This window comes from Rhinopithecus roxellana, chromosome 17, assembly GCF_007565055.1.
Source record: "Rhinopithecus roxellana isolate Shanxi Qingling chromosome 17, ASM756505v1, whole genome shotgun sequence".
In the NCBI taxonomy this organism is placed as follows: Eukaryota; Metazoa; Chordata; class Mammalia; order Primates; family Cercopithecidae; genus Rhinopithecus; species Rhinopithecus roxellana.
The window spans coordinates 7,245,995-7,260,642 of NC_044565.1; the positions used below are offsets into that span (position 1 = coordinate 7,245,995).

The 14,648-nt window shown below is 48.7% G+C and overlaps 1 protein-coding gene and 1 pseudogene across 15 annotated transcripts in view; one reads left to right on the top strand and one right to left on the bottom strand.

The window, feature by feature from the left end:
* The window catches only part of LOC115894158 (ELMO domain-containing protein 3-like), a 24,348-nt gene extending 13,710 nt beyond the window's left edge, over window positions 1-10,638 (top strand). For 5 of the 14 annotated variants that reach the window (XM_030920449.1, XM_030920447.1, XM_030920448.1 and 2 more), the window contains exons 3-5: window positions 9,322-9,398; window positions 9,709-9,836; window positions 10,335-10,638. In XM_030920449.1, coding sequence (XP_030776309.1) covers window positions 9,322-9,398; window positions 9,709-9,836; window positions 10,335-10,519 — 390 coding nt within the window. In that variant the 3' untranslated portion in view covers window positions 10,520-10,638. Of the gene's footprint in view, window positions 1-9,253; window positions 9,399-9,708; window positions 9,905-10,334 lie in introns of all 14 variants that reach the window. The other 9 variants (XM_030920452.1, XM_030920446.1, XM_030920458.1 and 6 more) reach the window with 5 other exon arrangements.
* On the bottom strand, window positions 10,533-12,914 carry LOC115894157 (annotated as a pseudogene). The gene has a single exon (XR_004054186.1). The product of XR_004054186.1 is annotated as a growth hormone-inducible transmembrane protein pseudogene (transcript).
* Window positions 12,915-14,648: the final 1,734 nt, after the last annotated feature.

Here is a 14,648-nt window from a genome sequence, read left to right on the forward strand (position 1 = left end):
CAAGAGTCCCTGGGCCTTGAGGACTTGAGTAGCTTTAATTTCTGGCCCTGTGTCTTAGGGATGCAGTTTATCCTGATTGGTATCTTCTACCAGGCCTGAAGATGAGGCTTTAATTGCTGTCAATGTTTAAGATTTGGCAGGACATAGGGCCGGGTGCGGTGGCTCACGCGTGTAATCCCAGCACTTTGGGAGGCCGAGGCGGGCAGATCACGAGGTCAGGAGATCGAGACCATACTGCCTAACATGGTGAAACCCCGTCTCTACTAAAAATACAAAAAATTAGCTGAGTGTGGTGACGGGTGCCTATAGTCCCAGCTACTTGGGTGGCTGAGGCAGGAGAATGGCATGAACCCAGGAGTCGGAGCTTGTAGTGGGCCAAGATCATGCCACTGCACTCCAGCCTGGGCGACAGAGCAAGACTCCATTTAAAAAAAAAAAAAAAAAAAAGATTTGGCAGGACATGATGTTCTTTTTTAGACCCGGGAGTTAAAGCCCTGTAATTCAATGTCGCAAGGCCTTTTTTTTTTTTTTTTTTTTTTGAAACAGAGTCTCATTTTTGTCACCCAGGCCAGAGTGCAGTACGTGATCTTGGCACACTGCAACCTCCACCTCCCCGGTTCAAATGATTCTCCTGCCTCAGCATCCCGAGTAGCTGGGACTACAGGTGCGCACCACCATGTCCATCTAATTTTTGTATTTTTAGTAGAGATGGGGTTTCACTATGTTGATCAGGCTGGTCTCGAACTCCTGACCTCAGGTGACCCACCTGCCTTGGCCTCCTAAAGTGCTGGGATTACAGGTGTGGGCCACCACATCCGGCCAGCACTTTAAAAGCACATACAGAAAGATACATGGATGTAATAACCTTAATTTAAAAACAAGATAATTCAGTTACTTATCTAGGGATGGGTCTCAGCCTGTAGACTGCTGTCTACCATCCTAGAAGCAGGAAAAAAACAAAAACAAAAACAGCAGCTCATCTTCCCTGTTAGAAGTGAGCTCAAACTCCAGAAAGGAGTCACCTGCCTTCCATTGTCATTGAAATAGGAAATCTTGCCTTCCTTGTTAGAAGCAAGTAAAACTCCAAATAAAAAGAGGAGTTGTACAACAAAATAAACTTTAGATCTTGTTTGTTTGTTTTGAGATGGCGTTTCACTCTGTCACCCAGGCTGGAGTGCAGTGGCGCAATCTTGGTTCACTGCAACCTCCACCTCCCAGGTTCAAGCAAGTCTCCTGCCTCAGTCTCCTGAGTAGCTGGGGTTAAACAGGTGCCCGCCACCACACCCAGCTAATTTTTTGTATTTTTAGTAAAGACAGAGTTTCACCATATTTGTCAGGCTGGTCTTGAACTCCTGACCTCAGGTGATCCACCTGCTTTGGCCTCCCAAAGTGTTGGGATTATAGGTGTGAGCCACTGCGCCCAGCCAAAGATCTTCACCAAATTTGGGGAAATCAGGGATTCTCTGGAGGGGGTGCTCTCAGACCCTCCTCAGCAAATTGTCCTATTGGTTTGAGCCATAAAATTAGCTCATTCTGGTACCAAGCACTGATAGGAGATTTGTCAAAGGTCAGGGGCATCTCCACTCAGAATCCATCCATAGTTACCAAAATGTGAACCTTGAAAATCTGAGACAGATCTCAGTTAATTTAGAAAGTTTATTTTTCCAAGGTTGAGAGTGCACGACTGTGACACAGCCTCAGGAGGTGCTGATGACATGTGCCTAAGATCATCAGAGCACAGCTTGGTTTTTCAGTTTTAGGAAGATGTGAGACATCAATTAACACTGTAAAATGAGCATTGGTTCCTCCAGAAAGGTGGGAGGACTGGAAGCAAAAGTGGGATGAACTGGAAGCAGGGAGGGGGTTTTCAGGTCATAGGTAGATAAGAGACAAATGTGTTCTTTTGAGCGTCTGATTAGCCTTTCCAAAGGAGGCAATCGGATATGCATTTATCTCAGTGAGCAGAGGGGTGACTTTGAATAGGATGGGAGGCAGGTTTACCCTAAGCAGTTTCTGGCTTGACATTTCCCTTTAGCTTAGTGATTTGGGGAGCCCAAGATAATTTTCTTTTCACAATAGAAACTTCAGCTGGCTCACTGGGAAAATTAGAGACAATGTACAAAAGTAGCAAGCACAGCTGTGATGTTGCTGTTTCAACTCTGCCCTCCCTGAGGAAATCCCTTGCACAGGGGTAGCGTCTCTTGGCCCTGAAAGAGAAGAGTTAGCCTTCACGTGTCCAAGAGGAGGAGATGGACCTCCATGAGTCATGTGAGCCACAGGCTTAGCAACAGGCCAGAGGTGCTTTGGTAGCTCCTCTGTCTCTGTCTGGACCTGCCCTCTGGTGTTGCGTTTTATAGTTTTCTCAAGTAGCAAAAGGTGGCAATCCCTCCATCTTATTTTTATTTTTGTTTTTTGAGACAGATTCTCACCCTGTCACCCAGGCTGGAATGCAGGGCACAATCACAGCTCACTGCAACCTCGACCTCTCAGGCTCAAGCAGTCCTCCCACCTCAGCCTCCCAAGTAGCTGGGACTACAGGTGTGTGGTACCATGCCCAGCTAATTTTATTTTTTAATAGTCTCTCCATTTTAGAAAACAAATTTGACCTGTTTCCTGCCATCTGTCTATCCCATATTCATGGGACCTAGGATTCATTCATTCACTGAATGAAGATTTTTTCAACATCCCTTGGTGCTAGTTATTCTTCTTGGTGCTTGGGATACATCAGTAAATAAAACAAAGATTCTTCCAGCAGAGATGACCATAAGCTCAGTATAGCAATACATTATAGAGTGCTCTAGAAGGTAATAAGTACTAAGGAAAAAATAAATAGGATAAAGTTGACAGAATGTGAAGAGGTGGTTATAGTATTTTTACAGGGTGGTCAGCGTAGCTGTCAAGAGAGAGTGAGACTTAAACCAAACCTTGGAGGTGGGAATATTAGCCAAGCTGATATCTGGAAGAAGAACACACCAGGCAGAGGGATTAGCTAGAACTAAGGACTCGAAAGGAATGTGGGCCGGGCGCGGTGGCTCAAGCCTGTAATCCCAGCACTGTGGGAGGCCGAGACGGGCGAATCACAAGGTCAGGAGATCGAGACCATCCTGGCTAACACAGTGAAACCCCGTCTCTACTAAAAAATACAAAAAACTAGCCGGGCGAGGTGGCGGGTGCCTATAGTCCCAGCTACTCGGGAGGCTGAGGCAGGAGAATGGCGGGAACCCGGGAGGCGGAGCTTGCAGTGAGCTGAGATCCGGCCACTGCACTCCAGCCCGGGCGACAGAGCAAGACTCCGTCTCAAAAAAAAAAAAAAAAAGGAATGTGTCTAGCATAGGTAATGAGTAGTAGGGAAGCCACCTGGAGTGGAAAGAACACAGGAAGGGCAGTAGGAGAGGCGGTCATAGAGGTGATGGGCCAGAGGGTGCAGGGCCTAGCAGGCTATGAAAAGGACTCTAGACTCTAGGTTTTACGCTGGGTAAAATGAGGAGCCACTGCAGGCCTTTGAGCAGCAGAGTGACACAATCCAACTTACTTTTTTTTTTTTTAATGGATCCTACCAACTGCTAAGTTAAGAATAATTTCCGGGCCGGGCGCGGTGGCTCAAGCCTGTAATCCCAGCACTTTGGGAGGCCGAGACGGGCGGATCACGAGGTCAGGAGATCGAGACCATCCTGGCTAATACGGTGAAACCCCGTCTCTACTAAAAAATACAAAAAACTAGCCGGGCGACGAGGCGGGCGCCTGTAGTCCCAGCTACTCGGGAGGCTGAGACAGGAGAATGGCGTGAACCCGGGAGGCGGAGCTTGCAGTGAGCTGAGAGCCGGCCACTGCACTCCAGCCTGGGCGGCAGAGCAAGACTCCGTCTCAAAAAAAAAAAAAAAAAAAAGAATAATTTCCAGTGAGGGCTTTTGTAGTAAGTTAGAGATGATACTGGTTTGGACCAGCATTATTTTCAGAGGTGTTGGTGTAAAGTGGTCAGATTCTGGATGTAGAATGTCGAGTATATGGGCTTAAGAGAGTAGAGCCAGCAAGTTTTTCTAATGGACTGGATGTGAGTTTAAGAAAAAAAAAAGGGCTGGGCACAGTGGCTCACGCCTGTAATCCCAGCACTTCAGGAGGCCAAGGTGGGCAGATCACCTGAGGTCAGAAGTTAGAGACCAGCCTGGCCAACATGGTGAAACCCCATCTCTACTAAGAATACAAAAATTAGGCAGGTGTGGTGGCACATGCCTGAAATCCCAGCTACTTCGGGCTGAGGCAGGAGAATCATTTGAACCCGGGAGGCAGAGGTTGCAGTGAGCCAAGATCGCTCCACTGCACTCCAGCCTGGGCAACAGAGCCAGACTCTGTCTCGAAAAAAAATTTTATTAAGAGGTTAGAGCTGGCTGAGTGTGGTGGCTCATGCCTATAATCCCAGCACTTTGGGAGGCCAAGGTGGTGGATCACCTGAGGTCAGGAATTCAAGACCAGCCTGACCAACATGGTGAAACCCTGTCTCTACTAAAAATACAAAAATTAGCCGGGCATGGTGGCAGGCACCTGTAATCCCAGTTACTTGGGAGGCTGAGGCAGAAGAATAGCTTGAACCCAGGAGGCGGAGGTTGCAGTGAGCTGAGATCATGCCACTGCGCTCCAGCCAGGGCAGCAGAGCAAGACTCTGTCAAATAAATAATTAAATAAATAAATAAATAAATAAATAAATAAAATTTAACTTGACCGGCAACACTCATGAATCTTGAAAACAAAGAGTTTTCCAGGAGAGAATCTATAAGATCAGAATACCAGCTGGGGGATATAGCCCTGCCAGCAGCCAGTCTCGTGCTCTCCTAAGGAGAGAGTTGAAGTTTTAGGTACCCATGGGACAACCTGTTAAAGGAGCATTGTCCAAAATTGCAAACGCTAGGGGGACTCCCAGACTCCCATCCATCCCAGTGGTATGGAAGTGCTTCAGCCACGCTGTCCTAAGAGTAGCGCTACAGCACAGTCGCACTGAGAGAGGAACCATGCATTGGGTTCCTTCCTGGCAGGCCAGGAAGCACTTTATAATGATGCTTACTGGCTGGGCACGGTGGCTCATGCCTGTAATCCTAGTACTTTGGGAGGCTAAGGCAGGCGGATCACTTGAGGTCAGGAGTTTGAGACCAGCCTGGGCAACATGGCGAAACCCTGTCTCTAATAAAAATACAAAAGTTTGGCTGGGTTGCTGGCACATGCCTGTAATCCCAGCTACTCCGGAGGCTGAGGCATGAGAATCCCTTGAACCTGGGAAGCGGAGGTTGCAGTGAGCCGAGTTCACACCACTGCACTCCAGCCTAGGCGACAGAGTGGGACTCCGTCTCAAAACACACACACACACACACAAATAATGCTTACTTACAGACAACAATTTGTATAGTTTTCCAAGCAGTTTCCATCACTCCATTCCATCAACACGCCCATCCTGTGAGAGAGGTAGGGCAGAGATGAGCCTCATCAATCTCCCCTTGCAGCAGAGGAATGTGCGGGTAAGAGAGTCCAAATGTTTCTGAACAAAGCCATAGCTCGTGAGTGGTGAAGCTGGGCCTAGCCCTGTCTCCTAGCCTGGCGGTGGCGGTGGGCTCTGTACAGCATTGATTCCCAGCCAGCAGGAGTGCAGATGCTTACTTTCCCCATCAGAACCACTCAATTGGAATCTTCAGGGTTGGGGCCAGGTCAGCAGCAGCCACAAAAGATGCTCTGGTCTTCCTGTTTCAGCAGACAAAGGTTTCTAAGCCCAAATGTGAGGCATGAGGATAAATGAAATTGTAAATGGAAGCATAAAAATGTCCAGGTCTGAGTTCCTCTGTTGTGTTTTAGTCAGTTTCCTAATCACAGCCTCGGTGCAGTATTTTAGCTCTAAACAATGCTGCTTAGGTCTGAGGGAACTTCTGAAGGAAAGGAGACATGTAGATCTGAAATCCAATTTTTTACCGTTTTTTGATAAGTAGGCTTTTTTTTTTTTTTTTTTTTTTGAGTTGGAGTCTCACTCTATCACCAGGCTGGAGTGCAGTGGCACGATCTCAGCTCACTGCAACCTCCGCCTCCTGAGTTCAAGCGATTCTTCTGCCTCAGTCTCCCAAGTAGCTGGGATTACAAGTGCCCACCACTACACCTAGCTAACTTTTGTGTTTTTAGGAGAGACAGGGTTTCACCATGTTGGCCAGGCTAGTCTTGAACTCCTGACCTCAAGTGATGTGCCCACCTCAGCCTCCCAGATTGCTGGGATTACAGGCATGAGCCACCACACCTGGCCAATAAGTGGGCTTTTTAAGAATGTTCCCAGGCTGGGTGTGGTGGCTCACACCTGTAATCCCAGCACTTTGGGAGGCCGAGGCAGGCAGATCACCTGAGGTCAGGAGTTTGAGACCAGCCTAATCAACAGATCAACATGGAGAAACCTTGTCTCTACTAAAAATACAAAATTAGCCAAGCATGGTGGCTCATGCCTGTAATTCCAGCTACTCGGGAGGCTGAGGCAGGAGAATTGCTTGAACCTGGGAGGCAGAGGTTGTGGTGAACTGAGATCGTGCTATTGCTCCAGCCTGAGTAACAAGAGCGAAAGTCCGTCTTAAAAAAAAAAAAAATTTTCCTGAGAATGGATGAACATTAAGTCCAGGTCCTCTGTTAATAATGTTGTTACTATACTGTTCTTCTCATATTTATTTTTAGATTGAAAAAAATCAAGGGAAGGGATGATATTATGCAAGTATATATGATCATTAAATAGGCAATACGTGAAGGTACGGAAGTGTACATGAAGGTCAGCACCAATGCTGTTCTCAGCTACTCATGTTGAGGCAAGGATAATAATGATGAACATTTGTTAATACCTACTTGGGCCAGGTGCTATGCCTAGTATTTTGCACATGTGATTTTAAGTAATGCTCACAGCAACTCTGTGAGATGGGTGGTGGGATAAAATGTTAACTGTTGACAAAATCTATCTCGTAAGGCCAGGTGCGGTCACTCATGCCTGTAGTCCTAGCACTTTGGGAGGCCGAGGCAGGCGGATCACTTGAGGTCAGGAGTTCGAGACCAGCTTGGCCAACATGGTGAAACCCTGTCTCTACTGAAAATACAAAAATTAGCCAGGCGTGGTGGCACGTGCCTATAGTCCCAGCTATTTGGGAGGCTGAGGTAGGAGAATCCCTTGAGCCCAGGAGACAGAGGTTGCAGTGAACCGAGATCATGCCACTGCACTGCACTCCATCCAATAGAGCAAGACTCCGTCTCAAAAAAAAAAAAAAAATCTGTCTCATGGAGTTGTTGTAATGATTAGTGACTTGACTCTACCCAGTGTGGCACTAGCACTGGATTTCCAAGACCACCCACAGGTTCAATGATTCCTAAGACACACAAGGGACTCTACTTATAGTTATACTTAACAGTTCTGATTTAGTACAATGGAAGCAAAATCAGCAAAGGGAAGAAGTGCATGGGACAAAGTCCTTAGGAAACCAGGTGCCAATGTCCAAGAGGCCTCTCCCAGTGGAATCACACAGAACGACTTCATTCTTCCACTGCCAAATTGTGCAACACGTGTAAAATGTCACCAATCAGGGAAGCTCATTAGAGGTACCCTGTACTCAAAGTTTTTACCATGACATGCTGGTCATGTAGGCATCCTCTGCCTGGCACATACCAAAATTCTAGAATCATAGAGGGAAAGCTGGTGTTCTGCATAAAGTATCTTTTTTGTGTTTGCTTTTTTGAAAAAAAAAAATTTTTTTTGTAGAGACAGGATCTCACCAGGCTGGTGTTGAACTCCTAGACTCAAGTGATCCTTCCGCCTGTAATCCCAAAGTGCTGGATTGTGAGCCCTGGGCCCAGCCAGCAAAAACTATCTTGTTTGCCTGAGCAGTTGAAGAACAATGTTAGGAAATGATGGGAACCATCTCAAAATCCAAGTTCTCAACTGTCAGCCAGCCATGGCCTGATCTAAGAATTTTCTAAGGCTCAGGCTCTAAGGAGTCTCAGGCCTGCTGTTTTAACTTTTTTCTGCACAGCACTCAAAGTTTATTTCCTTTTTGATTTTGAGAGATGGGAAGGCTGAGTTTCACAAAGGTTGGGTGGCCTTCTCAAGGACACACAGCTATGAGGTAGCCAGGCCAAGATCTGGAATTCAGGTGTCATGGAAGACCCTGAGAAAATCTCTGTGGAGCCAGAAGACCTTCTGCCGCTCAACACTGTCCAGAACTTTCTGCAGTGACAAAAGTGGTCTAGATACTGGAAATGCGCCATCCAGTACAGCACACACTAAGCACACACGGCTACTGAGCACTAGAAATGTGGCTAGTACCACTAAGGAGCTGAATTTGTATTTGTTTTTAATGTTTAATTCATTTAAATAGCTACATGCAGCTGGTCACCACCATACTGGGCAGTACAGTTCTATACTATAATGTAATGGATTTTTCTTCAATTGGGAAGCAGGTGGGATAAATAGATCTTGGTTCTTGTTCTGTACTAAGGAATGCACTGGTCTATGTGTTCCTCTCACCGGGTGCCCTTGTGTATGTGCAACAGGGGAAAATAACATGTCATGTCTGCAAGTTCCCTGAAAAAAAAAAAAAGGCCCTTTCCATTCAGCGATTAGGCAAGCTTGGTTTCATTGTTATTAAAGAAAGGAGCTTGTCTGACTAAACGTAGAGCATTAAAGCTGCCCCCGCAGGGGATTCTGAGGCCCGTCCTGGTGAAGCTCCCTTGCTGGACTCAGGCTGCCTCCTCTCCGCTTCTGACCTGCACAGTCGGTTCTCAGGCCTCTGTGTTATCACAAAACGGGGTGTGCCCGCAAGTCAGGATGACCTTCTACCCACATGCGTCTTCTCTGTCTGCCTTAGTATGAGGTGCTCATGAGCAGCCAGACAACCAGAAGCCCAGAGAAGGGGAGAAGAGACTTTAAGAACCTGTAGGGCTAGTTAGAGCACTGAACTTCTCTTCTGTCTTCATCCTGACACCAGGAGGTGATGTGGGCCCAGGGGGTGGGTCTGCTGCAGGCCAAGGAGAGCTCATGGATGATGAAGAGGCTGGAGAGCTAGCATGGGGGTTATAAACACCAGCTCTGGAGCAAATAACCTCAGCTGGTATCCTGGTTCCCATGCCTTAGGAAAGTTACTTAAGATCACTGAGCCTTAGTTCCTCATCTGTAAGATGGGAAGATTATTGGGAAAATTAAGTGGGAGTAATAATAATATCAGCTGTTGCCTCTGGGGCTGTGCTTGCCTGCGAGCCACAGCAGGCTGCAGATGACAGGAAACAGTGAGAGCTGGAGTTGCTGCTGACTGGGCGCCCCCTCCATTCCAGCAATTCCCTTTCTGTTTGATGTCCGTGAACATCACCCACATCACCATCCAGGCCTTGAGAGAGGAGTGTCTCTCCAGGTGAGTCCCCAAACACCAGCTGGTTAGAGTGACCCAGCAAAGCCTGGTTCGTCCTCACTCTGGCTTCATTTTCCCCAGCTCTACTCTACCTGCCGGCTCCTGGAGGGCCTGGACAAAGTCCCCATGCACCAGTCTCCCCAGGACATCTGTCCTCCCACCCGTGGCTTTAGATGTCAGGCTCCTGGGGAATGGTGGGGGCATCCTGGGTTTGGGCTGGCTTCCCTGGGGAAATGGGGAGAGCGGGTGGGAGGGCACCCAGGTCTCAGCCTTCATCCACTGCTGAGCAGGTCACCCCACCTTCTTCCTGCAGAGAGTGTAATCGGCAGCAGCAGGTCATCCCTGTGGTGAACAGCTTCTGTGCCGCCACATTCCTCCACCTTGCACATGTCTGGAGGACACAGCGGAAGACCGTCTTAGACTCCAGCTTTGTCCTCAAAGGTGTGCTCTTTCTTCTGGGGAGGCCTAGGCTCCTGAATGCACAGTGTCCCAGGTTCAGAGAGTCCAAGGTGATTGCTAGACTGGTTTTGGCTGCAGTTCTTCCCCATCCACACTTTCTCAAATTCCAGCTTACCAAAATCTCCATTACCCACCCCCTGGAGCCTGCTAGTTCTCCTTTCTCTGCCCTGACTGTTGCCCCTTTCTGGCCTTATACTTATGACGAGCATATATTCTGATCAAAAATTGGGAGTTGGGGTCCAATAGTTGGACTATTCAAAGTTGCAATTGTTTGGACAAGGTAGAGTGTGTGGTCCCTGTGTCTGTATCTGGCTCCCTGGCCTACCTCTCTGGTGATTTCTCCATCTGAGGCTCCTTCAACTTTCTCTCCATGAGATAGGGGTTGGGGGTGCTCCCTAGAGCTGCTAGGCTTGAGGCCCTGACTATTGTGTCACCGAGATCCCCCTCAAGCCTTCTGCTCCCCAATTCTCTCTGTTGCAGACTTGGAAGTATTGGCTAAGAAGAGCCCACGGCGGCTGCTGAAGACCCTGGAGCTGTACTTGGCCAGGGTGTCAAAGGAACAGGCCTCCTTGTTGGGGGCACAGAAGTTCTGTGGGCCAGAAGCCCCTCCCTTCAAGGATCTCACCTTCACAGGCAAGAGTGACCTGCAGCCTCACTCATCCTAAGGCATATGGCTGATCTGAACTCCGAGATGGATGGAGGTTTTTTTTTTTTTTGCTTGTACAAACTATTTAATGCATATCTGCCCCATTAAACAAGCAAGATGTTTGATGTAGCAGAGAAGCCAGACGCTGAGTCACTTCATTTCTTTCTGTTGCTTCCAGTTGCTAGCATAGTTGCAACTCGTTTAAATATATTTAATGTATCCATGTAGATATTCAGCATCAAGTTAATGGGATCATATTTTTGAACTCCATATGCTGGTGACACTTCTGCACACTTGATTACTTTCTGGGTATCATACAAGAGGAACATGCTGAAAAGAACTAATCCACCATACATTGCCACTGAGTAAAGAGTGGCACCAGCCACAGTGGTAGGTGGAAGAAACATAGATCCCAGTGAGGACACAAAGACGAAACCCAGGCCCACTCCCAGGGGCGCACCCATGTCCAGAAACTTTTCACTGGGCGCACACATGGCCACAGTGGAGAGGCCTCCCACAATGCCAGCTGTGTACCATGCAGCTCTGATGAGAAGAGGACCCACTAATATTGTCAGAAGAGCCACCACTACACCCATCACACCAGAATGTAGCAACCAGGCAAGATGCTTTGGGCCTGGGCTCTGGTCATATGGTATTGATTGTACCAGCATTCCAGCTCCAACCATGGCTGCAAAGGTCATACCAATTGTCACCAAAGAGCCTCTCATCATGAAGTTCATGAGAACAGGCGATCTGCTTATTGCTATGGCAGACAAAGCTGTTAAACCAATACTCCCTGCTAAGTACATACAGGTGGAATGAATTCTGTCCTTCACATACTGAGGCCAAATTACAGCCTTTTCAATAGCTCCAATCTCATTAACAGTCCCAACCCATAGTAGCACAATGCTCCAAGACCAACAGCAGCCCCTCCAGCAACAAACCATCTTCCCATCTGATCAATTTTAAATATTTTTTCCATCAATGGTTCAAATGCTGCCTCTTTGAGTTCTTGACCAGTTCTCCCACGCCGGATCCCAATTCTTGTTTTGGTGGCATATTCCCTGCTGGGTGTTAACAGCCGTTGATTCTTCATGATGGAATTCTTCACAACAGGGGAGGCCTTGGTGAAAGCTGGGTGGAAAACCCTAGAAGGTAGTGTCCGGAGACACACAAGCCTTGCAGCCAACATGGTGGTGGTGCACCAGGTCTACCAAGCAGATCTGAAATGCTCGGTCCCCGGTCACCTTTGCCGCGTAGTTTCCCTTCCGGGAATGGAGGTTTAAAGGCTGAGCTGCAGGGGCTTTCAGAGGTCAGTGGAAACCATGTCAGGAGGCTGGCCGGGCCACACCCCTTGCTGTCTCAGCAGACGGGATATAGGAAGCTCCTGGGCTTAGCTGTGGAAAACCAGTACCCTCACTGGGATGGGACATGAGGGGCAGCTAGACTTCACCCCCTCCCTGCAGACCTGCCTCCAAAGCAAGGAGAATTCTGCCTTAATCTGTTGGGCTCCAGTCTCCAAGGTTGAGTTCCAGTGTATCCCACTGGGAGTGAATGGATCATGAGGTGGGATGGCCCCATCTGGATGTTCTGCAGATCCACACATGGAAGGAGATTCCCAAGTAGAGGCAGCCAGAATTCTAACTCCCTGGCAGCGGCAGGGCTTTCAGGCGCTGGTGTCTGTGTTGTTAGAACTCAGAGGAAGAGGGCAGGGGCAGCACCCGATGGGGCAGCATGATCCAAGCAAGGGGCCTGAGTCCTCAGTGGGGCTGGGGCACGGAGGTACCTCACCAGGTGGGTGTCAGGCCCCCTCTAGAGTTTCTGGCCATTCACTTACCACTGTGTTCTCCCCCTGACCCCCACTCCATTGTTTATGATGGGAAAATGGACATTTGGCTAGGTGTCTCTCATGGCTGCTCCATCCTAGCCCCCGCAAGCTGGGGCTTCCTCGTGTAGAGGCTGTGCCCGCCCCATGATGGGTTTCTGGCCTAATTGAGGGAAGGAGGAAATTCATACCAGCAGTTTTCAAATAAAGGAATTGTTCTAATTAAGCATCTTAGGTGTTTTTTTCCAAGACAAGTCTTGCACCATCCTGTGGTCCTATTGTTCCAGGACCTGGTTAGAGCCAGGCACACCCAAGGGTGAAAGCATAGGTAGGTTCCAGCCTGGTCATGGGCTCCAGGAGATAGAAGGTTGCCGTGCTACAGCCAAACCCTGCTGAGTTCATAGGATGTCCATCCTCTGCTATACTTACAAGCCCAAAGACTCCTTGCAGGGTCTAGCCAGTGGACGAGGTAGCCCAGTTCTTGTTAAGATTGACTGGTATAAGGCATCCGCACAGCATTTTTCCTGCATCTGCTTCTAGGAAAGGCCATCACTGTTGGTTCCTTCCCAAAAGAGCCTCCAGGCCAGGGTACCTGAGCTGGGGAGTGCGGGGCAGGTGAGAGCCCCACTATGCTGCCTTCTGTCTTCTGGACTCCCTCAAGTGGAATGCTATGAAAGACCACTATCTAGCCCTGCAGGCCTCTTTAAGTCTGACCCACTGCAGGGGGGAACCATCACAGAGGTGGGGAAGAGAGGTGGCCACCCAGGCATGGAGGGGAACTCCTGACTGCTGTCAGCAGAATGCCTCAAGGGTGGGGCTGGTAACAAACCAACCCCATAGTTTGCCTTGTGTTGTCTGCCGGACCTGAACTAACCCTTTCATTCACAATACTTCCTCCAGTCTGGTCCTCAGCTAACCAGCAAAGATGGCAGGGAGATTGCTGGGCATGGCATGGCAGGAGTTGGGACGCAGGGGAGAAAAGCTGCAGCTCGGCCTCCACTTTGGAGCATCAGGTTGGGTGATTCTTCCCTCTACAAGGTCCTTTCTTCCCCCTCCCACCTGTTTAGTGCCCCCCAGATGACAGAGTACTCACAGCTTCAGACCCTGGAACATTAGCAATGATGTAGTCTGACAATATTAAATTTACAGTTCTGTTAATGAACTGGTGGTGAGCGGTACCTGAACCCTCTGAAAGTAGATGCAAAAACCTTTTTTTTTTTTTTGAAATGGGATCTCACTCTGTCACCCAGGCTGGAGTGCAGTGGCGTGATCTCGGCTCACTGCAACCTCCATCTCCCGGGCTCAAACCATCCTCCCACTTCAGCCTCCTGAGTAGCTGGGACTACAGGTGTGTGCCACCATGCCCAGCTAATTTTTGTATTTTTGGTAGAGATGGGGTGTCACCATGTTCCCCAGGCTGGTCTCAAACCCCAGAGCTCAGGCACTCTGCCTGCCTCTGCCTCCCAAAATGCTGAGATTACAGGTATGAGCCACCGTGTCCAGCCACAAAAATCTTCATCTGTGTATATTTATAGGGAAAGGGCCTAGCCTTTCATAGGAGGATTAAAATACTCCCTACCTCTACAAAGGTTGGCGGAACCACTAATGTAGTGCAACCTTTATTCTCTCCCCTTTAAAAAACCATCCCTGGCACCTGCTCTTTGTGTAGACTGTCAAGTAGGGCTGAGAAGTCTGCGGAGAAGATATATCGGGAGGCAGATGCACAGAGGAGCTCATTTCTTTTTTACTTTTATTTTTTGAGTCAAGAGTCTCTGTCACCCAGGCTGGAGTGCAGTTGCACAATCTCGGCTCACTGCAACCTCCACCTCCCGGGTTCAAGCAATTCTCCTGCCTCAGCCTCCCAAGTAGCTGAGATTACAGGCATGCACAACCATGCCTGGCTAATTTTTTTGTATTTTTAGTAGAGACGGGGTTTCCATGTTGGCCAGACTGGCCTCAATCTCCTGATCACAAATGATCCGCCCGTCTCGCCCTCCCAAACTGCTGGTGTTATAGGCATAAGCCACCGCACCCAGCTGGGGTATCTATGGTTCTTGGCACAAAATCAGCAAGTTCAACTTGCCGATTGATCAGAATTTTTGTTTTGGGATGAAAGAATCCAATTTCTAGAGCTTGGAAGCCACATAGCCCAGAGGACCTGGGGGTAAGGGTGAGTCAGGGTGTTTGCAGCCTTGCCAAGCCTCATGGCCTCTGGTCTGAGCTGACACAGGCTCACTCACACCCTGCTCTTGGCCCCTGGGCATGCCTTCTCAGATGGGACCTCTTTTTGGCTACTGCATTCTCCCTGCTATTCAGCTCTCTA